The sequence below is a fragment of the Triplophysa dalaica genome, chromosome 4 (assembly GCF_015846415.1).
Source record: "Triplophysa dalaica isolate WHDGS20190420 chromosome 4, ASM1584641v1, whole genome shotgun sequence".
Lineage (NCBI taxonomy): Eukaryota > Metazoa > Chordata > Actinopteri > Cypriniformes > Nemacheilidae > Triplophysa > Triplophysa dalaica.
The window spans coordinates 8,342,477-8,370,375 of NC_079545.1; the positions used below are offsets into that span (position 1 = coordinate 8,342,477).

Here is a 27,899-nt window from a genome sequence, read left to right on the forward strand (position 1 = left end):
GCTCTATATTCAATTTAGTGGATAGACTCCCCGCTAAACACTGTAGGCATTGGCATGGGGAATCTGTTAATGGCTATGCTGTCTTGTATTGAGTAGGCTAAAGAGGAGACGTAAATGGAGGGATTTAGTGGGACGATGGAGGGGTTCTGATGATACACAAATGAGATAGCAGGGTTCTGCCTGTTGGGTGTATTGTTCGTTTGCTGTGAGGTTTGATTTTCAGTTTCCTGTCTGTGTTCTTTTTTTCTCCATTAGTTTATATTGAGCCTTCTTTGTTGCGAGCTCTGTGGCTGCTTCCATCATTTTTTCAGCCATGACTGTTGTTTCAGAGAAGTGACTGTAAGCTGACCGAGAAGCAGTTCCATATTTGGAGTGGGCATGAGCATGTAGCTCACGGAGTTTGCGCTTTTCATGCTCTTCATCACAGTCACTGTCTTTTAGGGTTAGCGTTCATTGATTATTTTCATAATGTCTTAGGTGAAAGCCTCTATTTTGCGTCTTAGATCAGTGGATGGTGTGGCACCCTGTCTTATTTCATTTTAAACTTTCATGATGTCATCTTTACCCTTTTCAATGACTTCTACCATTTCAGCCAGTTCCATATCTGATGCAGGTATTCTTTGGTTGTTCTGATTTGAACTTTCCATTGTTCCTAAAGATTAAGCAGTCTCCTTTCATTTTTACTTTGTTCCTCCTTTAGATAAACTAGAAATTTCTCTGTGGGTACAATTTTGCGATCTGAATGTCTTTAATTTCTCATTGTCATGAATTTCCTGCTGAAGCTTAAGTAGTTGTTTTATTTTGGTTTCAATCAGCTCCTTTAATTCCTGCCTTGACAACCCTTATATCCCCTTGATTTAAGCCCCTACTTTCTTCAATTTCTGTCTGTAGTTTATTGATCTGTTCATTTAAGGCATCCATTTTTACTGTTATCGTGTTCCTTGCCATTCCTTGACCATCATTTTACCATACATACGATGCACCAGCGCTGCTCTGTGCCTTACCGTGCCGTTTTGATCATGAAGTTCACAGCCAGAATGGTGTTGCATGTGGTAAAGTTGTCACTGGTCCCTTGCTGGGTAAGGTTCTCACTGTGACATACTCTCTGAAAGATGGTAAGAGACTTGACTGATGGTTTTAATATTTATTGATGTTTCAGAAAATCAGCCCCATAAACCAACGTGAGAACTTGTGCCTCCTCGGGGGTTTGCCAAAACACACAGCCTTTGACGTTTATATCCTTAAGGTGCCATTTCTGCTTTGTTGCCTATTTTTCTTAGCTTACCATAAACATTTTTAGCACATTTAATTCCTTCAACAACAAATATAGGTACAATATAATATTTTACGTTATTCATGTCCTTTTTTCATAAAATTGCATCAGTGTCATATGCATACATGCAGTTTTAGTTATTGCAAAACCGGAATTCCATCTTTACTGTTAAATTCTATGATAATGCTGTGAGTTCTGCTTGTCGCAGCAATTGATGCCTACTTTTAAAAAATATTAAATACCGTTCCCAAAGAAATTTGTGTTCGGTCTAAAAAATGTTGAACATTAATTGACAGGCATTCGATTACTTAAATGAATAGCTGTTTCCTCACAAAAGAGATATATTCAGTGTACTGAAGCTTCGATTCCATTGACATCCATTAAAAAAAGTACAAAAAGCTACAATTCTCATCTAGGCTATATCTTTTTTATATTTATTTAAATAATGTTTAGCAGTATTGATTCTGTGTGAAACGTTTGTAGGTCACTTCTTCTGTTAAGACAGCGATTGGGTAAAGCTAGGGCAAAAAGAATCAATCCCTCGATTCCGAGGCGTTGAGAATCGAGAATTCCATTAAAGGAATTGACTCCTCTTTAACTCAACTCAACTCAACTTTATTTATAAAGCGCTTTTTACAATTTTCATTGTTACAAAGCAGCTGTACATGAGACACATTGAATACAAGAAAAACAACTAAAGGCATATACCTGTAAAAACAATAAAAAGGTGAAAACAACAAAAGACAGACATACAAATGCTCCACACACACAATATGCATACATACTTATACACATTGAAATAGACGCACACACGCACAGTGAAAGCACACATTTGAGATAAAGGAGAGAGAACCACAGGTCAAATATTAAACGGACTAGAAATTTTTATATGCAATAATAATTATGTCTAACTTCTAAATTCTAAAGCAGCCCCCCCGGCCAGACAAATAGTGCAAAACAATATGCAAACGGTGGCGAGGAACCCAAAACTCCAATCGAGAAAAAAAAACTCAGGAGAACCCAGGCCCAACCAGGGGATTCTTAAAGAGACTTCCTAAGCGAAAGTCCCGCCCCTCAGGTGATGTCATTGGTCAACTTAATCACATTCGTTTCTTGTCTCAAACTTTGCAGACTTCATAAAAAAAGGACGGATGAAGTCTAGAGCTGTGGAATGACATTAAATATTCTGCATACATAAAAGCAAAAGCTTTGTTTACACACACAATGCAGATATAATTATGCATCCACCACACATTTAACAAATCCAATAAATACGCTTGTCTTTTCACACTGACTGTAAATGGACCATCTTCTCTAACTCTTGATGAGCTCAGTATGTCCGTGAAGAGAAGTACATGTTTATAAAGCACAGTCTCAGAGCATATTAACTTGCACTTCTGTTTAAAGCTGTTAAAGCTGGACAGAACATTTTCAACACCTGTCTGCACTACTTGCATTTAATAGTTTTATTACAGTATTCTTAACAGTTAAGTTATGGTTTTCCTTTACCTCCTCCTTGGTCTTCACACGCCTTCCCAGTAGGTGGCGGAAATGCGTCGAAAGCAGGTTTGCCAACCGATATTTAAAATCAAAAGAAGAAGATTGAGTGGGTTTCCCACGTGTTGCCTTCCTTAGCATTTGCAACAAACTTTACGAGCAGAAGAATTTCATCGTTAATCCTACCGTTATTTTGTTACAATGAAGAAAATGAGAAAGAAATCGGTATTACCAGAAGCTCAAGACAACAAGGTATGTTGCCGTTGTTTTTAGAACTGTATAACATAGCCTATAGTATCATTAAAATGAACCAATTGAGCTAGTCATTTTGAACATTTAAAGCAGAAACCTAATTATACTTTTAAAATATAAAGTACTACTAGTGATATGGTATGGTTAAGGTAACTGTCCCATCGGGCATTTTAACGTATATTCACTGTTGAATACGTCAACGTTGAATGACCATTGGATTTTGTTTTGAGTTTGAAAACTGAAACAACGTTGAAATACTGACGTTGTTTTAACTTCTTAGGTTTCAACTTGGGTGAATTATGGTATAAACCATCAGCGTTGAATTAAGTGTCGATTTTGAACATAGTGTCCAAGTTATTGGACATAACTCGTTGTGTTGTATGTGCTGATGACAGCATCTAAATTAAAAACAAATCAGAAGTTATGTCACCATCATAAATGCTGTACATTTGAGCCCATATATGAATCCTGTGTTGTTATTGGCAACTATTTTCCGAGGCTTTATTATTAATTTTATTAGACATAATTAAAACCATTACATTTCCTGATTAATACCAGATCAACAATAGGCAGTGTGTGTATGGCACTCTGCTCCTATTGTCCATGCCAAACCCTGTTTCCTTTCTTATTTGCATTGAATCTTACACAGTGATGAAACTCCAGTTACTTTAATTAGGTGAACGGAGTGCCAGAGTGGTTCAGGTTTAAAAGAACATCATGCCATTTGAACATGCACAGCCTGAATTATAGGAAAAAACAGACACGAATGTCTTTCCTAAGGACATGTTTTGGTCCGATTTTAAATATACTTATTTAAAATCTATTCCACACAGGATCTGGCAAAGCACAGACTTATCAAACGCCAGCTTCCCACATCTCCCCTTTAAGCTCATGTGAGCTGTCACGGCATTTGACAGAGTTCTGCAAAATGATTTGAAGAAAAAAAAAAACATCCAATGCAAGCAATTCTGACTGATGCTGACTGACAACCAGATTAGTTCACTTCTCTCCTAACTCGGCCCACAAAAGCTGACTGTTCTCTCAGATGGTGCACTCGTTGCAGGGATGCACAGACTACTTTGATTGGCCAATGTGCTGCAAAAATTTTAACCGATTTAAAATAAATACAAAAATGACAGCATACATACACAAACATGCACATACACAAAATCAATTACAGAAAGCCAAGTAAAAGTATGTTTTCAGAAGAGACTTAAAAATGGAAAGTGAAGATGCTGTTCTAATGGAAAGGGGCAATGCATTCCAAAGTCTAGAAAAAGCACGATCACCCCTAGAACTTAACCTAGACTTTGGGATGCACAGTAAACTGGTTGGATGACTGAAGAGAAACAATGGGCTTATTTTCAGTTAAAAGGTCAGATAGGTCACAATGACGACAAAGGCTATTCACACGAACACGCGGCTCTGTCTAATGCAGCCACTCTTATTGTTCTTAGGATCTCCACCGCATATAAATATTGTTTTCTTAGTCGTTTCATGGTCAGTGTCTACCTTGTTTAGCTTTGGTAACAAACCAACTTCACACAAACACGTAGCTCTGTCTAATGCACTTGCCATACAGTATCGCCCTAATTAAAGGCTCTTTCTGCATATTCATTTGATGTGTTCCAGAAATCCCCATTTACAAATTTGAGGGTATTTCAGTATTTTGCATTTGGAATACATTTAGGGGTTTTGTCTTTTTCATGTACGAAAGAAACTTGTTCTTTACTTGGTGGTGAAGACTTTGAGGAATAATTACCATCCTAGCATTTCTTCCCTCAGATGGAATCACCAGATCCATCTCAAATTGAAGAGCAAGAGGAGAAGAGTGTGAAAATGACCAAGGGGCCTAAACGTCAAGCAGAAAGCAAAGTCTCAGAAAATGGAGTCTTACAGCCACTCAAGATGTCCAAACAGGAGCTGTATAAAGCCCCCACAGTGGAAGAATTCAACCAACTTAAGGAAGCTGAAAATCTTTTCCACTGCAATTTGTTAAAAATGCAGGTAATTGTGTCCTAATCCATCTATCACGTTTTACTACATTTGTATTTCTTAGCTTTATTTGTATTATGGCACACGCTGTATCTACATGTTAACGTGTTGATTCAGTAATGCATGATTATAACTGTATAACAATATTTTTTCACATTGCATATTTGTATGTGTTCAGATGGATGAACTCTTGAAGGAAGTGGCCCTAAGTGAGCACAGGAAAAACCTTCTGGATTCTTTTGTGCAGCAGATCACACAACTTTTGCATAGTGTGCCTACATCTGAAGTTGTAGAGGTTAGACATTAGTGGAGCATTTGCAGGAGCTGACACTGGCTGGGGCTGCAATGAATTGTAAAATGCTTATTTATTTGTATGCTTATTCATACAAAAACTTACAAAAAATTCTGTAATTCTCTTCTGCTAGTTGGAAGACCTTTCATGGTTGTCAGGTGTTGAAGTCCCATTCCTCTTCATCCCAAAAGTTGCAAAAGGAAAGTTTCACATGGAGCCTCCTGAATCAGTCAACCTGGTGGGCAGTTATCCCCTAGGCACGTGTATCAAACCCCAAGTCTCTGTGGATTTGGCAGTCACCATTCCAGCTGTGAGTTAACTATTACACTTCTAAAGTTCCTGTTTTGTGTATGCAACATATTAATAAATAAATCACAAATACCATTTCATATAGAAACTGACAGTAGATGTTGAGGGCACATATTGTCAGAAATATTGCATTTTACTACTACTCATTGAGCAACAGATATGAATTTAAAAGAATTTAAAATAAAACGAGTACTGTTTAGCCTGCGGCTTCATAAATATTCCTGAGATGAATGAAGTTTATCTGTTTATTAATTGGAAACTAATTTAAAATGAGTTTTATGGCAATGCATTTTATTTTTTGAAGAGTATTTTACACCCGATGGATGCCATAAACCAGAAGTATCCTCAGAAGAGAGCGCTGTATCTGGCTGGTCTGGTGCAGCACCTCATGTCTTCAAAGACTGTGGGTTCACTGCGCTTCTCTTGTCTACATGGCAATCGTCTTCGACCAATACTATTGATCAAACCCAAAGGTATGATTGGTATAATAAATGCATTTACAGGAAACGCATACCACAGTAATATTTATTAGATTTAAACACGTTTGCAGGTGAAGCATATTTTTTTTTTATTTTGAATCAAAATATATCATTCTTGTGACTAGTGGGGGTCATATTTAGAAAATTTAAAACGCTGATACAGGCAACTTCATAGCATCACGCAATCGGCCCACACGTTTTCCAAACTTTCAGGCACTTCTGAAGGGGACAAAGAGGTCCGGACAATACTTTTTTTAAATAAATATTTAATCAATCAATCATTGTTTATCAGGCCATTCATTTTATATTCTGGTAGCCACAATCTGTATGAAACATAGAAGTTACTCTTAAGCTTCAAAAAGGACTAACTATCATGAAACCATCGTAAAAGTCATGCAATTTTTATGTCATTCGAAAGCTTTATGCAAGGAATAAACCAATATAGCATAATTTAGAAACTCTGGCCTCCACTGGTGTGGTCATCTGTCAGTCCTAAGTCAGCATGCGTGTGTACAGTGATGGTCAGGACGTTTCTCTTTCCAAGATTTTCATATGTTTTCATTAATTTTCATAATCGCATGATGATAGTATTTGGTTTTGTATAAAATGTAACCATAGACTTTATTAACCATAACATTTATTCACGTAATTTTTTCATTCAAGGTTTAAAGCGGTAAAGCATTGGATTTCATGCATACTGATAGTGACACCTGTTGGCCGATGTTGATATCACATGCTAATGTTAGCTAGCTAGCCATTTTTTTCTCACTTGTGTTGCTCTTGGAGGAAAAGTAACAGTGAAACAGTGAAAAAAAATGTTTCAATGAAAGAGTAAGACAATAAGACGGAGAGAGAAAAAGAGAATTGTCAGACTTCGCCTCAGGACAGATCGAAAACACTATTTAAAAAAGCATTCCCCAGTGCGATTTTTTTTATTTATTTTTTTTATTTTTATTTTTTTAATCTTGCGGTTCAGGGCCACTGTAACAAGAAAAGGGTTAGATTAAGCGATGATTTTCTCTTATCTCACAAGGAAGGACAGCAATACATTAACGTATCGATTAATCCTACCGATGATTTTAAATCATTATTGCATGGACTGTTCATTTTGCTTCATAACACATTAATATATCCTCAGGTGCCGCAGGGATTACTTTTTTGACAAAATCTGCTATAGGCAAATATCTGAACAAGTATTTTTGAAACCTAAAGACTTGAATATGGATATCCAATGGACACTGCTTAAACTTGTCATATTACAGATGGATTAACAAATTGTTAAAATTAACAAATATTAATTTAAAACATTTTACGTGAACCAGCTGCCAGGTGCTTTGCTAGACCCAAAGGTCTACTGGGGCACATACTTAACATGAACATAAATAACATGTTTACGGCATAAATGGCATACCCTGCATGGAAATAATGAGAGCAAATATATTTTTTCTTACATTTTTGCATTCTTCTTCATTACAAAATTATTACAATGATTAATTACATCTTTTCAAGAATTTACAATTTCAATAAACCAGTTATGGATAAACGTTACTTTTTAAAAACTTGTTTTCGTTTCGTCATGTTTATAGCCTTCCTCAGTCGCCACCTCTGATCGTCTGAGTGCTGGCGCTGTTGCAAGGAAACACTCAGACATCCGCGTACATGGATTTCTTTATTAAATAATGCAGAAGATAAGGTGCTTAAAAAAAAGAATCGCAATCGCAGTTAATTATTCTTCAAAATCGTTCAGCCCTAATTGAAAGTTAAATCTTCTTTATAAAACCTCTCCTCAAACCATTCTACACGCACTTTACACAGTGTGAGAACTTATTTCACCCAAGTCTTTTTCCAAATATTTTCAAAGGTTATATGCCACAGTGTTTCATGGATTCATACATCTTTACAATGTTAAATATGCTGTCTTCTCATGCTTGATATGGTCAACTTGTCAAAAAACGAGTTGGACGTATGACGTTGTATTTCTGAGCTCGATACACCCCCAATCATACGTATGGATTCAGAAAAGTGTTTTCAGAATGAATTTCCCTTATGTGTAACAAGCTTTCACTAATATTTGAGTGAAATTATCCTGTTTTGGTTGTTAATCTGACTCTTATGTTTTACAGCATTTTGCTGTTTTCCCCTTCATTTCTTTGTAATTTAACTCATTCGCCGCTAGCCTCTTTAAAAAAAAGTTGCCAGCCTACGCCAGCGTTTTTAACATTTTCACCCAATTTACATGGCTCACAGTAAATTTTCTGTAAAAAATGTTTTAACATTTTCACCCAACTTTAATGGCTCACATTAAATTTTCTGTAAGGAATATATGAACAAACAATATGTCAAATGAAAGAACAGAGTCTCAGCTTTTAAACAAAAGAAACCTGATTCTTCTATCTTCATTTGTTAGTTTTTCATCACTCTGTAGATGTGGGTAGGTCTCTTCAAAAATGCATCATTTTAATTAAACAGCTGAGATAATTAACGTTTTTGTCTTCCGCCCAGATTACACTCAATCATTAAAAACCGCTAAAACATATCCGTTCTAGGTTCTGGGATTCTGTACTTTTTCCCAAAGGTGTGTAATAGTGCCACCTGCTGTACAACAGTACAAACACTGATTGCTGTAATAACTCGTCTTTGGCGGGGAAGCGTTTTTTTTTAATGACAAGATAACACGTCAATGGCGGTGAAAGAGTTAACAGTAAACTACAGACAGCTGCAGTTGCCAGGATTGTACTCTTTTTTTTAGAGTGTCATGCCGTAAAATTAATTTACAGTTTCTTACTGTTAAATTATTCTTAATTTCACATGACACATTAAACCCCTTAAATCCCCCAAATAAACACTGCACAGTGTCCAGACTACAGAGTCAACAAAACAGCCACAGTTATTAAGATAATTATTGGATTCATATAGTGATTATTGAATCATGATGACGAACTCCTGCTGTTAACAAACACAATGGCCCTCATTTATCAAACGGTCGTGTGCCAGAAATCTGAGTTTACCCTTGCTTCCACGCAAAACTTGTCATTTATCCATATGGAGTGGTTGCTATGGTCAAATCTCACCACAGGTCACAACTCGTGTGCGCAAGTTGTACGCTTTACCCTTTTGATAACTGAAAAGGAATAATGACAAATATATATCCTCATAAGCACAGTTTGTCTACTTTTAGAAGCAATTCAAAATTGTTTTGATATCACAAATGGTTGCAGAGGTTAAAAAGGTTAATAAAGAATTCTCTCTTCCTGCCTAATTATATGAACCTTCAATTGTTTGAAATTACAAGGTTAACGGGTGCTTTGGTGTACAAAACTGATGAGATTTTAGGCTACTTCTCAGATAATTTATGACAATTAAAATTCACTATTAAAAGTAAAACATTAAAACTGCAATAATCAATTTAATTACAAGCAATGGGTAAGTTTATCTATTTGCAAGGTGACAGCTTCTTTGTTTGACCATTATGCATTCTAATGTTAACAGACGACACGCATGCTTTTAATAATTTTTTATTTGGAAAACGTTTACATATAAACATTATTCTACAATTGCACCGCAAAAATTATAAATAATTTACATCTACATTCGTTTTTACATTAACACATTGATGTAGGGTAACTCAAAGTACTTACAGACTGAAGTCAAATTGGAATTGGGTTTAAATGCACTACACAAACAAAGTAATTTAAATCAACAATACTTTAGGTAAAAATATTATTAATAATAATTTGCTGTGATATTTACAAAACATGTGCACTGAACTAGCCCCATGAGTTACCCCGCATTTATTCTCAATCAATTTAAGATAAAAAATGTATATTCAAATTCTTTGAGATTAGAATGTTTTCCTAAGCTTTAGGTCAAAACCATCAGTTAGAAATTAAATTGTTGAAATTTCACTTCGTGTGCTATGAGTCTAGAATATTTGAGTTTGATTTTTTTTTGCATGAAATCACAAAAAATAACTTGCCATAATATTCATTTTTTTTTTAGATGCACCTTTACATCACATTACTGGTATTTTGGGACTTCTTTGTGAATGCTGTTTTACCAACAAAAAGATGGAATGCCGAACACCACAATGGTGTATTTACACAAGTCATTCAAGTCATTTGTGAAAGGGGATATTGTTGAAGATGTTTAAATAGAAGAGCAGTTTGTCCAAAATTTGTCAAGTAACCCAAGTGTGTCTGCATATGATCCTCAGGTAAAGACAGCAGCGGTGTTACATTGCGGGTTCATGCTGTGCCCCCTCCAAACTTCCTCAAACCCAGTCGCTTTCATCCTCAGAAGAACAACGTCAGGACAGAGTGGTTTACTGGTGTTGCCAATAATCAACAAGGTAATCAAGAATTTCAAATATGTCTCTTTTAATGAGATTATTTCATGTTACAAAAATGTCATATTGTTTTTCTAATGCAGAACGCAGTGAGCCTCCTACACCCCATTATAACAGCACGATTCTTGGAGATCACCTCCCTCTCTCACACTTACAGTTCCTTTCAGCTAATAGCACACAGTGTCCTGCATTTAGAGATGTTGTGGCCCTTCTCAAAGTTTGGCTGAGACAGAGAGGACTGGACCAGGTAAACAGAATCTTGTTCCTTAATTAAGGTATAATCGTATAGTCTTTTAATATAAAATATGAATTGTTTGTCGAGGAGCATAATAATCTGAAATACACAATTTCACAATGAATTGTTTTTAACAACGGTTAATGTCTCAACAGGGTGCAGGATGTTTCTGTGGGTTCCATGCTTCCATGTTATTGGCTTATCTTCTGTCCACGCACAAAGTTGGCAAAAGCATGAATGCCTACCAGCTGTTCAGGAATGTTCTGCACTTCTTGGGTAAGGAAGATCATATCACATCACATTTTGTCAGGGTCCAGTATGTTAGGATGTACTCTCACTTATCCCGATTGCTCTCAACTATGCCTGAGTGCCATGTCCCCACTCCCCCGCTGACCTGCGCTCACATTGCTCTTTACCATCCACACCTGGGCACGCTTTCATCATTACGATGTGACTGCTTCGAAGTAGAGGTGCACCGATTAAAAGGTCAGAAACCGGAATCGGCGGTTTTCGCATGATCGGTCATGACCGGCCGGTGAGTCTCATGTCTTGCCGATTCGAAGGTTTCGGCAGGTTTCACTTATGATAAAATCAGAAATCGGCAAAGAAAATTGCAATCGGTGCATCTCTACTTCTAAGCAAACGTAAACAAACTGATCCCTCTCAGCACAACAGAATCCATCGCAATGTTCAGTTTGCGGTTTATTTGAGGTGTTTAACTTCATGAGTGCGCTGCACAGACCGATCTTCTTAAATGATGTCATTGTCATACGAGAGCGATACGAGAGTAAACGGATCTTTATGCTTTTAAACCACTCTCTCGTACGTATTATGGTAAAGCCTACAGTTACACACGTTGGATTATGTTTGACAAACCTGGAGTAGTATTGCCTACGATGACACACGCCTGCAAGTGTTAGTGCGCGGTTTATGAGTTTTTTTACGGTGACAGTTGAATCTTGCGGAAGAATTTAAACAGTCGCATAATTTACGTCATGCTTTCAGTTCTGCGCTCCGACACGATTTGCACTCACACTGCATATGTACCGCCCCCGTGCCCAATTTCACTGCTCTGGCCCACCTCTTCCAAGCGAGCCAGGGACCGCTAAACGAACCATGCCCGGCGCGATACGGAGCGATCACACTAGTCAAATGAACCAGGCTTTGGGGGCTCAAACGTGCTCGGGCGCAGTTCAGATTGAGTAGTGAGAGAATACCCTTAATATCAAGTTATGTTTTTACAGTAGAATAGATATTTATTTATTATTTTCATTATCATATATATATATATATATATGTATGTATGTATATATATATATGTATATATATGTGTATATGTATATATATGTTTATATGTATATATGTATGTATATATTAGTGGTGGGCATAGATTAATTTTTTTAATCTAGATTAATCTAGATTAATTCCAAGATTAATCTAGATTAATCTAGATTAAAATGGCTCATTTGAATTCTGCCGAAGGCATTCAGAATATGTGTGCTACCCAAATAATGACTAAAAGTAAGTCTTTGAGAACGGGTTTCTCAAGCCAGGTGGCGCATTAGACCAGGGGCTCATCTCCTGTTTCCAAAATGCATCACAAACTGCTTGAGAAAGCTGTTCTACTATGATAATTGGTGATGAAAATTAAATTATGTTCAATAAGATGAACTTGTGTTTACTTCCGCATTAGCTAAGGGATGATTTGCGTTTAGGTGGTACTTGAGACTGGAAGAGCTCCTACAGTAGGGGTGGGCGATCTAGAAAAAAAATTCAAATCACGATTTTTTCCAGATAGATCACGATTTTATCGCGGTTCTTCTTCAAGTTGGTTTTAAGACTATTTTGCAAATTAAAGGGGCTTCAATACATCCAAACTAAGTCCCCATATAAAAATATACTCTTTACCATTTATATTTTGAAGAATATTTTAATCAAGTTAATATTTAATGCAAGTGCAAGACCATAAATCAGCTGTTAGCAAAAAACTTTACATATTGAATTTTGTTTTTCATCTTGTTGCGGCACTCGGAGTAAAGCTGTGGAATGGGCGTGGAGGATAAATATTTTTGGCTGGGTATTTCGTAACGTGGATCTACGACTTTGAGCAGTTTTTTAAAGCCCTCATTTTCCACAGTCTTTATGGGAATCATGTCTTTGGCCAGGTAAAATGCGACCGCGTCAGTGACATCTTTCCAGCGCTTGCTTGTTCTGTCATACGGATACGTGTTTTTTTTCTCAAACGGTTCTTTCGGTAAAGTCGTTGTTTAGGCCTTTTAGTTTCCGTATGCTTGGTTGTACCTGATTTACTCGCGTGGGATCCCTCTATAATTTGACTGTCGGCATACTCTTTCAGTCCCTTTTATTTTGAGGTGGTTAAAAAGGTTCGTTGTGTTCCCTTACGACGCTCGAATCTTATCATTGCCACATTTGCAAATAACTGTTGTTTGGGCCGTGTCAGTTGGAGAAAACCCAAACCATTTCAATATTACTGATGTAGAATTTTTTTTAGGGACCAAGTCCTCCGTGTTTCCCTCCATCTTCACTGACCGCGTCACTTAATCTTACTGAATTCACAAGCAACGTATACGAGCTTGTTTACATGGCGCAATCTATCGCAAGTATGTTGACGAATTCTATAGAACAGCACTATATATGACGATTTAACGATTTTCCCGAAAAAGTGGATCGTGCAGTCATTTTAATCGTTCGCGATCTAATATCGTCATATCGCACACCCCTATCCTACAGTACATTTACATTTAGTCATTTAGCAGACGCTTTTATCCAAAGCGACTTACAAAGAGTGAGGGAGCAACAAGCGACCTGTCATACAGGAGCCATAATACATTAGATCTCAATACAAAGTTACTGGTTTCAACTAAAGCTAGACCACTACCTGTTTAGAGAAAGTGTTTTTTTTAAACCAATTCCGCATTGCACAAGGTGCAAACAACCTTAGTCTTGTCGATGATTCTATTGGGAAGCTTCTTAAAATTTTATATTCCCTGAAGCAAACCCGGCGGCTTCATAGCTGCATCCATGTTAGCACATCACATTTGATGCGGTAATTTCACAGTAATGTTAACGCAAAGAGCCAATAGACCTACTTGCTGCGCGAATGAAGCCCTGGTTATGAGATGATGAGGCGGCCTCTGCTTCCGCGAATGACGCGAATCACGCGAGTTGAAAAATCTCGTTCTCGCCCCGTACAGTGCAGTTAAACTGGTATACATCCGCGCTAAAATATCAAGGTGAAAGTCATCATAGCTTGCGTAGTATAGACCCAGCTCCCAACCCAACTTTGAGAATAGATTAACGGCAACATTTTTTTTATCGCGCGATAAGAATCTCACTGCGTTAACGCCGTTAACGGCCCACCACTAGTATATATATGTTTATATATATATATATATATATGTGTATATGTATATATGTGTATATGTATATATATGTGTATATGTATATATGTGTATATGTATATATATGTGTATATGTATATATGTGTATATATATGTGTATATGTATATATATGTGTATATGTATATGTGTATATGTATATGTGTATATATATGTGTATATATGTATATATATATGTGTATTAGTGGTGGGCATAGATTAACTTTTTTAATCTAGATTAATTCCAAGATTAATCTAGATTAATCTAGATTAAAATGGCTCATTTGAATTCTGCCGAAGGCATTCAGAATGTGTGCTACCCAAATAATGACTAAAAGTAAGTCTTTGAGAACGGGTGTCTAAAGCCAGGTGGCGCATTAGACCAGGGGCTCATCTCCTGTTTCCAAAATGCATCACAAACTGCTTGAGAAAGCTGTTCTACTATGATAATTGGTGATGAAAATTAAATTATGTTCAATAAAATGAACTTGTGACTCCTGAGATAGGCGCAGGCTCCCCGTGACCCGAGGTAGTTCGGATAAGCGGTAGAAAATGGATGGATGGAAAATGAACTTGTGTTTACTTCCGCATTAGCTAAGGGATTCTTTGCGTTTAGGTGGTACTTGAGACTGGAAGAGCTCCTACAGTACATTTACATTTAGTCATTTAGCAGACGCTTTTATCCAAAGCGACTTACAAAGAGTGAGGGAGCAACAAGCGATATGTCATACAGGAGCCATAATACATTAGATCTCAATACAAAGTTACTGATTTTAACTAAAGCTAGACCACTACCTGTTGAGAGAAAGTGTTTTTTTTAAACCAATTCCGCATTGCACAAGGTGCAAACAACCTTAGTCTTGTCGATGTTTCCATTGGGAAGCTTTTTTAAAATTAATATTCCCTGAAGCAAACCCGGCGGCTTCATAGCTGCATCCATGTTAGCACGTCACGTTTGATGTGGTAATTTCACAGTAACGTTATGTTGTGTTCAGACCAAACGCGAATGGCGTGTCAAGCGCGAGTGATTTATATGTTAATGCAAAGAGCCAATAGACCTACTTGCTGCGCGAATCGCGCGAATGAAGCCCTGCTTATGAGATGATGAGGCGGCTTCTGCTTCCGCTTCTGCGAATGACGCGAATCACGCGAGTTGAAAAATCTCGTTCTCGCTCCGTACAGTGCAGTTAAGCTGGTATACATCCGCGCTAAAATATCAAGGTGAAAGTCATCATAGCTTGCGTAGTATAGACCCAGCTCCCAACCCAACTTTGAGAATAGATTAACGGCGACAATTTTTTTTACGCGCGATAATAGTCTCACTGCGTTAACGCCGTTAACGCCGTTAACGGCCCACCACTAATGTGTATATATATATACACCTAAATATTTGCTCACAATCATTGTACATTCATGTTCAGAAATACAATATCTCACAGAAGTAAGTATATCCCTCACATTTTACTAAATATTTTATTATAACTTGGCGTATGACAACAGTGAAGAAAGAAAGATTACTATTGAATAAAATGTCCAGATTCCTAGCTAACAACAAGGGTTTCATGGAAAATCCGTCAATAGTTAAGAAGTAAGCCTTAATCTATCAATTCGATATCATTGGCGAGGTGATACAGCATCTCCTGCCTTTAGGATACAATGACATTTAACGTATAAGATATCTTTAGTGAAAGTCTATGATTAGATGGCCACTTTAAGGTTAAACACAATTGCCGCAATTGTGTTTTCTGGCTGCATTTTTTCAGGTATACTTTTGTTTTCAGCTTCCACAGATCTGACCAAGAACGGTATCACCTTGGCTAAGAATGCTGACACAAAAGCTGTGAGTAGAACTGAAATCTGTTGTTACTTAATGTTTTGTTCTGATTGCATTATTAAATATGATTTTTATTCTGCTTTAGCCCTCAGTACCTGAATTCCATATGGCATTCTCTGTGGTTTTTGTGGACCCTTCTGGACACCTTAATCTGTTTGCAGACATGACAACTTTTACCTACAAACAAGTGGGTACTTCTTGACATCTATGTGAATGTGATATTCATTAACTAAGCAGTTTATTAGCATAATTCATTCTAAATATTTTTGATGTATTTGTCAGATCCAACATGAGGCGTTGCTTTCACTTAAAATATGGGATGATCCTACAGTAGACTGCTTTCAGGCATTGTTTATGACGACCAAATCCATGATCAGAACATATGATAATGTTTTCTAGTAAGTATTTGCTACCTGAAATCAGCTATTTGCTTTTTCCTTTAGTCTTTTTTTTTCTCTCTGCTTCTACTGAAAATCAATGTTCGGTTTTACAGACAAGGCTAATCCCTGACTAAAATGCATGTTTGATCTGTTTTACCTGAAAAAACACTTGCACTGACATATCTTAAAATATGTAAGTGACATTTTGTCAAAAGACTAGGGTTGGGTATTATCTCTGAGATATTGCCAGGGTCCTGAGTCCAAAGTACACGCCCCCTTCCAGTGACAGCATGTTTTAATACCTTCATGCTACATGTTAGGAAAGGCTAACTTTATAACTGAGCAAACAACTGATAACAAAAGCTGAGCACTCTTTATTCTTCTTTATTTTATTGAAGCCATCAGGTGTTGTGTAATACAGCAGTTTTTTGTGTTCAGCTGTAAGTAATGCCACAAAATAACTTTGCCTTTTCACCACTTTGGAATTGAAACTAGGAATCGAAATGGACATTGATCAAATGTAAACATGCCCAACCCTGATTGAGCTTCACTCCTGTAATGTTTTTTAGGTAATTTTATAAAAGCTGCTTAAATTTCCAACTTCAACTAACACGGTGTCTACACTGGTAACACACACGGCTTGTTCTAATGGGACTGGAACACTACGCCAGTGTGGACAAAATGTACAATTATAATGGGTTCTAATGCGTTTTATTGTCTTTATTGTCACACTGTGTTCGGCCTAGTCATATTTAAGGATAATCCCTTCCTGTGAAACCGAACCCTAGTGTCACACACCTAAAAAAACATTCTTACTAAACATTTTTGTTTTGTTTTATAGCACAAATATCTTATCATTCTTAAATCATGATACATTTTCTTGATCAGAAAAGTGAAGATATTTTGTCTGGTTTTATGAAATAAAATATATGAATTGGGGATATTTTTTGTTTAAAATTTGCAAAAAAATCTGCCAATGGGGTGAGAAAATGTATTTAAATTAGGTTCTTAAGAAAAAGTAATTAGAGTATATTTTTCTCACCCCAGACGCCCACAAGTTTACAGAAGATATTTAGTCTTGTTTAAAAATATAAGAGTCAAGTCACTTTTCTCGTCAAGAAAATATATATTGATTTAAGAAGTTTTAGATATTTTCACTAGTAAACAAGACAAACATGCTTTGCATGTTTTTGCTGTGCACAGACATACAGTTGATCATCAGGTTTTTTCACTGTTCCTCTCTCTTAGCCTCAGTGAGCTGGTCAAGTTGCAGGCTTCCTGTAAGAAGCTTTCATTGCTGAATGAGCTCATGGACCACAGCGGGAACTATGTCCTCGCTGCATTTCCTTTCATTTTGTCCCTCTTGCAAAAAGGACTTGGAGAAAGAATCCACCTTCTGGCACATTCACTGCCTCCTGACCCAGAGGTAGATACAATTTAAAGTTTTCAACACAAAAAAGGTTCCTAAATGTGATTGCAAAATTTGGAAGACTTTGAAGTAAACACCCACTGAGATTGTTATTGTGATTGGATAGCAGATTTGCGTAGTAAACTTAGTTGGAGCCTTCTGTGAATTTGGTTAGAGATGTAACGTTTAGGTTACACATTCGCCCTATTCGCACAGGATTAGTATTATCTGGGGACCTCGTGTGATTTATAAATGGTCTCCCCACATCTGTATTTCATGTGGCGCATTCGCAAGGGATAAATTAAGCCTGTGATTTTACTCAAATTTACTGACTTATTTTCCGGATGTGATGGCAAGGCATTTTCGTATAGTTTGTATAGCCTATAGTTGTATGGTGTTTAATGATATATGACCGTACTTGTCAGCATTTGAGACCCGTGATCAGGAACCGGACAAAAGATCACCGCAATAGCGGGTCTCAAATGTAGCCCCGCCCACTGGTTCGTACATGATAAGCCATAGTGTGCTGATAACGAAACCGCGCCTACACTGTGGCGTAATGTTGCAACTGCAGTTACAAATGACAGTCTGTTACTGCACGCAGCATTTCTTGTGAAGACTCCCTACATAACTATGGCGAGAGCCTGAGGCGGCACGACATTTGACGGAGGTGGCCGCCTCAAATTTCTCTGTGCAGGAAAAACCCTGATTGTCTTAATGAGCTCCTCACTCAGACGATGGGCTAGAGTTAAATGATTCAGGCATAAAAAGACAGGTTTACTATATCAAAGTTAAAAGAATTTAAATCCACAGGCATAAATAATTATATTTGATACAAGTCATAAATACATAATGTAATAGAAAACGGATAAGAAAAAAAAAATTGTTCCCTTCATTCCACTTTATTCGGTTTAAATCACTTTCAATATGTAAATAGAGTATAGGAAGGGCTTTTGCTTTTTTCAGTTATTGCTGGGTTGCATACACAGCTTAATGTTTGTATTTGCTTTGTGTTTTGTGCAAATTGAGAAATACAGCGAGTGAGGTCAGTATAGAGTGCTTTTGCAAAACTCTGCGCATGTGTGCTCATATTTATTGCGATGCGTGTCATTCATGAAACAAAGTCAAAACCCAACTATAACACATGATTAAGCTTTATTTCCTTTAAAACAAAAACACCCTGAATTTATAGAGGCCTCATATGTAAATTACGATCGATTTCAGCCGCCAAATTTATCATGGTATGATTATTATTCGTACAACGGAATTAGCCACATATGAAAGTTTAATGAATCACACATGAGCGTGTCGTAATCTGATTGTTTTGATAGGATGTACACTTCATTTGTATGTTCGTTTGATAAACTAGGGCCACTCACTGAAAGCAAATATGAACAAGTACATCACACGGCTTTAGATGAACACAGTTCTCGTGGTGGGTAAAGCTGGTGTCGGGAAATGTCTAGGAGGCAAATTTTGCCGTTTGTCGGAGATGTTTTAAACTCTGTGTGAGCATCGAGGTGGTGGAATCGCACAGGCACAGAGGGAAGCAAGTGAAAGACCTCCAGCAGGTTAAAAGGTTTCTTTTCCACTCTTTGTACATTGTACATCGATGTACATCCGCTTGATATCGCAGAGTAAAACCCGACAGGTGGCTTACACGAAGCAGGGTTAACGTTACAATTGGCTGCATGTGCATATTGAATGGATAACATTACTAACACAAGCAAATTATTGGACCCAAAAAATTTATTTTAAATATTTTATTTGTAACAATAAAATAATGACTAATCCTAATGGCTTTAACCCAATGCGATGTTCAAACAAGACGAACATGCAATTTGGTTAAATCATTTATAAATATAATCTCATGTGTTATTAATTAGGCATTTCTATTCGCATTTCTATTGGTGAATATTTAACTAAACCCGTCAAGATGACTCGCAGCACCTGTAAGACCCTGTGTTAGTTTATAAAGAGCACTTAAACATGTGTACTGTTATTCATAGCCATGGAAAAAATGAAGAGATCACGCCAGCTTTGCTTTTAATTAACATTCTACATGTATTCCAGTGCAGTGTATCTTGAATTTCAACAGAAACAAACCTCGGGAGTGACACATTAAAGTGTATAATGAATGAAAGCTCAAAAAATCTGGCTTATTTCATCATATGTGACCCAGTCTGTGAAAACCCTCTAATCTAAAGTATTGTTTGTGATTTGCTGTTTCTACATAAAACCATCTCATGTAAAGTAAAGAACATTCTGACATATAACCTTGATATCTTTATCTTCTTGATATCTTGGACTGTTTAAGGACATGTCAACGATTGTAATCATAGGGAAATTAATGCTTGAAAACTAATTTGATGCTTGCTATCTCGTAATTATATTTAGAGACTTTAGCCTGGTTTTCTCAGACTGAGTCACATAAATGTATTTTTACAAACATCTTAATACGTTTAAAAAATACTTAAGTATTCCGAAAAACTGTTTTCCATTTTAATTTTGTGCAAATAAATGCAAATATAAAACGGTGAATTTAGGTAATTCTATCAGTAGTTCACAGAAAAAAACAGCATGCCGAAAAACTGAAAGTAATTTTATTGGTCTCTAAATTTTTAGAGCGTTATATGAAATTTCATATTAAAGTGGCATTAAAACGGTGTAAAAAACATCTTCAATGTAACTTGCCTATATCTGTAGACACCCTGCATCTAGAGGTTAAGCTTGATATTGCAGTACAAATTCTAGTTTCAGAGAGACTAGTTTAGCCGAGAACTGTTCTTCACGGTTTCTTTTGTTTATCATAAATATTCTACAGGCACTCTAGTAATTGCAAATTCAATTTTATGTATATAGCGCTTTTCACAATTTTCATTGTTGCAAAGCAGCTTTACATGCATCATAATAATAAGTAAAATAATACTAGGGGAAAATAAAATAAAATATATGCACTGGAAGTGGATTAAATGGATCCATTAAATTGATTTGCTTGAGCAGCGTTGTTTTCCATGAGCCACTGCATGGCACTGTAGGGATTGGGCCTATTATTGTTGTTTAATGTTAACTTTGTCATTGATTTTCAGTGGTCCGTAGATAGTGCACCTCCAAAGCACAAGAACCAACCACCATTATGCATTGGCCTGCTACTAAACCTTCAACATGCTCTTTCTAATCTGGAGAGAGGACCACCAGCAGACAGTCCCAAGGTAAATTAACCCATATATGGACAGAAATGAGAGTTTATGTCTATTCTGCAGAATATTTTGAAACCATTAATGTTGTTGTTGTTTTCAGGCCACGGAGTTTAGGCAGATGTGGGGTTCTCGATCAGAGTTGCGACGCTTTCAGGATGGAGCCATCACTGAAGCAGTGCTGTGGTCTGGAGGATCTGTCTGTCAGAAGAGACTCATTTTAAGGGAGATTATTTCTCACCTGCTACAGCTGTATGTCTCTGCTCCATTCATTTACTGAATTTAACTGAAATTTTTGTGAAGGATATGCTCCAAAAAATTAGAAGGTTTTGCTAAGCTGTACTCAGTGAGAGAATTTAGGAAAATCATTTATATTGAGTAAGTCATTCAATTCCAACATTTACGTCCCCAGATAAGGTAAGGTATTGTTAATGTTAACCCAATTTTAATTACAATACTGTATATACAAAAGTGAGGACCTCTTTATTGTGTTACATACTTATATCGACCTAACAGACAATTAATTAATTTATGTCAGGAGTGATACGAGACATGTATTCATCCTCATCTACTCCCGTACTGCACCACTGCTCAATAGAAGGGATATTGTTGTATTTCATTGGTGAAAAGGCTAAAAATAAAACTTTTAAATATAATAGTAATGCACTGAACAGGAATAGAGTGCCATAGGGATGATGTATTTTTGTATACCAACCTGGAAATTAGCTTTGCACTGGTTTCCTGGTCCAAGACCCTATGGATTTTTCCCCATAGGCTTTGGAAGATCACAAAATAGAAGGTCTGTGATTAACCAAGGTTTATGATACTTGCAAGTTTTGAAAATACAAATTGATTCAACATTTATGAATTCTGAGCCTTAAATGAAATCACCAGAAGTGAAAAGTTATTACACACTGCATCAGCGCCATGACGTTTAAATCAACGTCTCTTTTAGCAACTTAGTAGCTACTGCTATTTCAAAGAAACGTAAAAGCAGTGTTTTACTGTGGGACGATTGAACGGGAACCAGGCTAAAATTCTAACACGTTTCCAGGTTGTGTATACAAAAATACATCATTTCTGCAGCTATTCTATACCATACAGTAACACCATCAATGTCAAACCTTTTAATTTACCCGTCATTTGTCTTGATTTAGTCATGCAGACATTCCTGGGTCGAGTGTCAGATTTGTCGGACAGCTTGACAGCCTCATCACAGTTGACAAAGAGGTAATTTATAGATTTTTTACAGTTTTAATGTGTAACACCTTCCACAGTCCACAGTGCATTTTTGTTCTTTAGAACCCTACTACAGGAGAGGAGGAGAGTCTGAAAGTGATTCAGGCCTATGAGGATCTGAGCAGGAAGCTCTGGCAGTTGGAGGGTCTACCACTGTCTATAACGTCAGTCCAAGGAGCCCACCAAGTCATAAGATGCACACAGGTCACTACTCTAACTTCTATATTTGCTTGTTTCACATTTATGCATTTGGCAGATACTTTTATTCATCAGTTTGAACTAAACGCTTTTATCCAAAGCGACTTACAAGTGGGGTAGGTAATGGAAGCAATTGGGACAGCACAAGTACAACAAAAGCATAAGTTCAATCAAAAAGAAGACCTCATATAGTCTCATATAGCCTAACACAGTATACAGAATCATTCATTCATACTTTTTTTTATGGGTAGAGAAGAAAAGAGTAGAGACGAAAATAAAGTCCGAACAGATCAGTAAGATGTTGACGGAAGATATGTGTTTTCAGGCGTTTCTTAAAGATGGCTACAGAATCTGCAGATCTTGTAACAGCAGGCAGATCATTCCACATAGGTGTGACAGATCCGGAGAAGTTTCGCGAGAGAGTTTTTTACCTTTATGGGATGGCACCATAAGACGCCGTCCGTTTGCAGAGCGTAGGGATCTGGCGGGTACATATGTCTGTATTAGGGAGTGAAGATAAGGTGGTGCCAAACCAGTGGTGGTCTTGTAGGCCAGGAGCAGAGTTTTGAATTTGATGCGAGCGACTATAGGGAGCCAATGTATCTTAATGAGTAGAGGAGTGACATGTGCTCTCTTCGATTCATTAAAGATAACTCTTGCTGCAGCATTCTCGATCATCTGTAGAGGTTTGGTTGTGCAAGCTGGAAGTCCACCCAGTAGCGCATTGCAGTAGTCCAGTCTGGACAGGACTAGAGCCTGCACTAGGACTTGCGTAGCATGCTCTGATAGGAAGGGTCTTATTTTCCTGATATTGTAGAGGATGAATCTACAGGACCGGGCGGTGCTGGCAACTTGATCCGAGAAGTTGAGCTGATCATCGATCACCACATATCACCAAATGAAACAACATATCATGATCAGAAGGAGCTTTATTGCCAAGTATGTTTGCACATACAAGGAATTTGTTTTGGTGACCGGAACATCCAGTACACCGAAACAGCAACAACAGTACACGGAGACCATAACACAATAGAATACAGTAGAGATGATTTAAATATGGGCCTATGGGTATAAAAAGTTAAGAAATGGAATACAATAAACATAAGATAAAGAAATAGAGAGTAAAGCTATGTGTGTATGTAAATACAGTATGTACAAGTAATAAATAAGAATAGACTATTGTAGTACAAGGTATGTGCTATATACAGCAGAATGAATGAAATATAATGTCCAGAAAAAGTGGTATAAAAATAGTATATTATCTAGAGGATATAATTAATATTGCACTTAATTATTATTGCACAGTTATCAATTGCACATATTTCAAATGCTGTAATAATTAGATGATTAAAGAAAGCGACAATCGATAGGTTTTAAAACATTATTTGTAGGGATGGGAATTGATAAGAATTTAACGATTCCATTATCGATATTGCTTATCGATCCGATTCCTTATCGATTCTCTTATCGATTCTCATTGGGTGAGGGAATAAGTATAAATTTGTTTGTTTGTATTAACTCGCTTTAATATCTGATAAGAACACAGCACATACTCAGAGTATGCACAAATTATGTGTAGCAACCTCAGAACAAACCTAAAAGTAGGCTTCAAAGTAAAGTCCAAGGAGCTATAGAATTTTTCACATTCATCATTGGTCCAGACAAAAAAATAAAATAAAACTGCCATTTAAGTGCCTTTAAGTGCCATAAAAACAAAGACTAATCAGTCAAGGAAGAAACAAAATTCAACTCAACTGACATGCACAATGAAATGGCGCTCAATAGTGTTGCGCGGATGGCGGTTAAATCCGCGGGCGCTGCGGATGATCCGCGGGTCGGGTGGGTCGGGTAATAAAAAAATACATTCTGATTAATTGCGGGTGGATGATATCATATACAATATTAACAAATTTTCTCAAAAAAATACGTGTGTGTGATTATGATGATGTCACATTTGCAACGAGCGGAACCGATAAGCGGAATCGTTAAGCAGGTACGCTAACGATTCCAAGGAATCGATTCACAGGGAACCTCGATTCCCATCCCTAATTATTTGATGAATCAACATAGCAGTTTGCGTGTTTGTTTACTTGTTATTAAACCCTTTTAGTCTTTAACAGTCTTTTGTGAAAGCTGTATAAACTGTCATGGACATTGCCCTCACTGTCATCCTTCCCTTTTGGGGACTAAAACAATTTTGTCTTGGCAGTTGGTAGAAAAATAATTTATTGCCTCTTTTGACATGAAACGGCTACACTCTCTCCATGCTGGGAGCTATCCCTACCTGACTCCGTGAGAATGGAATACAAACCGCACCTGATCATGTTTATTGTATTAAAACTATTTCACAGATGCAAGTCACTGAAACTGTTCACAAAGAACATGACACAATTGATCCCTCACATAGACTTCAATGGTAGAAGCAGCAGCAGAAGCATCATCATAAATATAGCTGCAAGCAGGAATTACGGTGTCAAGGCCAACCAGAGCCCCCAGGGAAATATTTTGGAGATGTCAGATGATCAGACATTATATAATTATAGGGTTGGGTGATCCAACAATCACACGTGTTGCAAAGATTATATTTTTTAAAATAGAACTACACTGTAACATTTTGCTTTTCAAGGAGAAATAAGATGGTTGACAAAATAGTCCCTTGAGGGCCAAGACACTATTTTTTACTGTCATGCTTATAATCACGTAGGCTAAACATACTCTCCATAAAGCCCCTATTTTACAAATAATAATGCCAGGAGAGGGTCTGATGAAATGAGGGGTTTACTCTGAAGCACAGATCCCTGAGGGACCCCAGAGATCAAACCAAAGACAAGGTCATGCCGATGTAATCTCAAGGTTGGACTACTGCAATCCTCTCCTTGCTGGTCTCACTGGAAAGGCAATCAAACTACTCCAGCTGATGCAAGAGGAAGCACGCCTTGTCTTCAAAGAGCCCAAAAGGGCTCATGTGACACCCCTTTTAATATCTCTCCACTGGCAACCGGTTGAAGCCTGTATCCGATTCAAGTCACTAATGCTTGCCCACGGAACTATCACTGGATCTGCACCGGCATACTTTCGCACCCTCCTTCACTCTTACACCCCATCAAGAACCCTGTGTTCAGCAAATAAACGGCATCTTGTAGTAACATCTCGAAAAGGGCAGTATATCGCTTTCTCGCTCATTCTCCTAATTGGTGGAACATTCTTCTAATCTCAGTCCGGTCAACCACATCTGTCACAACATTCAAAAACAACCTAAAACCTATCCCTCTTTTTTGAATACTTGACAGGTAAATGATAAAAACTAAGTCTCTGTCTTTCTCTCAATCAACAGGTATTGTTCAGACTTTTGTAAAAACTAGTAACCTGGTGTTAGCACTTATTGTTTTTTCGCCCCTGTGTGACATATGGCTTTATTGCTTCCTAAACTCTCTGTAAGTCGCTTTGATAAGTGTCTGCAGCTTAATGACTGAATGTAAATCACTGATAGCATATAGAGCAGTCAGTTTGGCACAAGCTCAGAAATATGGATAAAAAATACTAAATGTGACACCAGATATACTTGGGCAGCCATTTTTATAACTTGGTGTCCGTCCTGCCCAAGTGTAGTCAATGTTTTAGAAGCACTGCTTATAATTGTTTACTGGCAACCAAGTTTTCTGGTGAATTTATGGTTATCTCATTTTTCTTGATGTCGTCTGCAGGTTTTCCCACCAGTTCCTGTAAAACTGGATTATTCGTTTTTTGATGGAGAGAAGAATCCTGTTGGATTAATGCCAAAAGCAGACAAACCCTGTCCTTATTACATCACCCCTATTAAAGGTAGTGTTTCAAAACCTTGTTTAGAAAGTTCATTTAAATACATACCTTATACATTTTTAACTTTTAGAAGTTTATAATATTAACTCACTGTTGACTTGTTTAAAACGTCACAAAACACTAAACAACATTGTTTAGATGTTAACGTTGTTTGTGTTCCATATCACAGAAAATAATGTTAGAAACTGTAAGTTATTACAGTAGAGAAAACTAGTTAATTTTGAGCTTTGTTGCTTAAATTTTGCTTTCCGGGTTTAAAATCCTCATCTGGCCATCGTCACAGGTTGTGATGTATCGTACATCAGTGACGCATCAGTGTCTCACAACTGTTTATGAGACTGTGTTTTCTTTTTTGCCAATGATAAGACATTTCCCCTAATTATTCATGATGGCGCCTGATCCGTCTTGGCACATGATAGTAAGCTGATGGATAAATAAAGAAAAAGCAGAACACTTACCAGGAGTTGCAAAAATACATAACAGATATATTAATAAATAATACAGATTTTCATGTAACTTTTTTATTGGTTTTCTAAGTTGCCCTGCAAAGGGATAGTTGACCCAAAAATGAAAATTCTGTCATCCTTAATTCACCCTTAGATTGTTCCAAACCTGTATAAATATCTTTGTTCTGCTGAACACAAAGGAAGACATTTGGAAGAATGACAGAAACCAAACAGATCTTTATTCGTGTATCATCTGTTCTTTTCATATTCAATTGAGATTCCAAAATCGGAAAATTAAAAAATGGTTTGTTATTTTGTTATTCGTTTGTAAATGTAATACCAAAAAACAAATAACAGGTCATTTTTCATACTTTTGATTTAATGCTCAAAAATAGGAAATGAAATAAAGGGGGCACGACAGATTTTGATTTTGATATTTAATTTGTTAGATTTGCGTGAATCAGAAGTTATCTTCGTGTGTGTGTGTGTTGCACTTGGAAGTTTGCCGCAATTCAAAAAGTTAAAAGAAGCCTGAAAAATCCTCAATCTTGCAGTGATTGACTCATTATCGCTTATCTAGTATCGCATTAATTATCGCAGGCGGTACATCCGTGATAATTAATGCGATATGGCTCAGCTTGTCAGTGAACTAGGGCTCTGTGTAGTAAATGCCGCTCCATTTGAAAGCAGGTGATGGCGATTTACTACTAATCATGGTACCGGCTTTACTGACGAGATGCGCATTTCATGCGATATATCACCCAGCCCTAACATTTGAAAGACGGGCAGGATATAAAATGTGAAAACCTAAATAAAAATCTTACTTCATATATTGATCCAACCACAGCCCTCTCCAGTTCTGTGTCCGATACATTTCTTTTTCGCTTAAGGTTGTGCTGAACACAGAATCTTCTCACACTCATTTCAGAAGCGTAGTGGAAATCTCTTTGTGTCTTGACAGTTTCAAATAAGTCTTTAATTAAATCAGCATATGATTCCAGTGCGGCCATGGTGTCTATACGAAATTACTAAAAAAAAATACTGAGTCAATCACTGCAAGATTGAGGTTTTTCAGGCTTCTTTTAACTTTTTGCAATTGTGGCAAACTTCCAAGTGCAACACACATACACACACAGACACGAAGATAACTTCCAGTTCACGCAAATCGAACAAATTAAATATCAAAATCTGTCGTGCCCCCTTTATTTCATTTCCTATTTTTGATCTTAGCATTAAATCAAAAGTACGAAAAATGACCCTTTATTTGTTTCTTTGTATTACATTTATAAACGAATAACAAAC

General features: G+C 37.0%; 1 protein-coding gene across 1 annotated transcript in view; it reads left to right on the forward strand.

Annotated features, from left to right (window-relative positions):
- Positions 1–2,885: 2,885 nt before the first annotated feature.
- nol6 (nucleolar protein 6 (RNA-associated)) overlaps positions 2,886–27,899 on the forward strand; it is a 32,281-nt gene continuing 7,267 nt past the window's right edge. Inside the window, exons 1-17 of the mRNA XM_056746897.1 lie at positions 2,886–3,022; positions 4,808–5,029; positions 5,196–5,312; positions 5,443–5,619; positions 5,923–6,091; positions 10,311–10,445; positions 10,526–10,689; positions 10,833–10,953; positions 15,858–15,916; positions 15,996–16,097; positions 16,193–16,308; positions 17,539–17,716; positions 20,788–20,910; positions 20,999–21,147; positions 22,053–22,125; positions 22,198–22,338; positions 26,037–26,154. Coding sequence (XP_056602875.1) covers positions 2,972–3,022; positions 4,808–5,029; positions 5,196–5,312; positions 5,443–5,619; positions 5,923–6,091; positions 10,311–10,445; positions 10,526–10,689; positions 10,833–10,953; positions 15,858–15,916; positions 15,996–16,097; positions 16,193–16,308; positions 17,539–17,716; positions 20,788–20,910; positions 20,999–21,147; positions 22,053–22,125; positions 22,198–22,338; positions 26,037–26,154 — 2,215 coding nt within the window. The 5' untranslated portion in view covers positions 2,886–2,971. The remainder of the gene's footprint in view (positions 3,023–4,807; positions 5,030–5,195; positions 5,313–5,442; positions 5,620–5,922; positions 6,092–10,310; positions 10,446–10,525; positions 10,690–10,832; positions 10,954–15,857; positions 15,917–15,995; positions 16,098–16,192; positions 16,309–17,538; positions 17,717–20,787; positions 20,911–20,998; positions 21,148–22,052; positions 22,126–22,197; positions 22,339–26,036; positions 26,155–27,899) is intronic.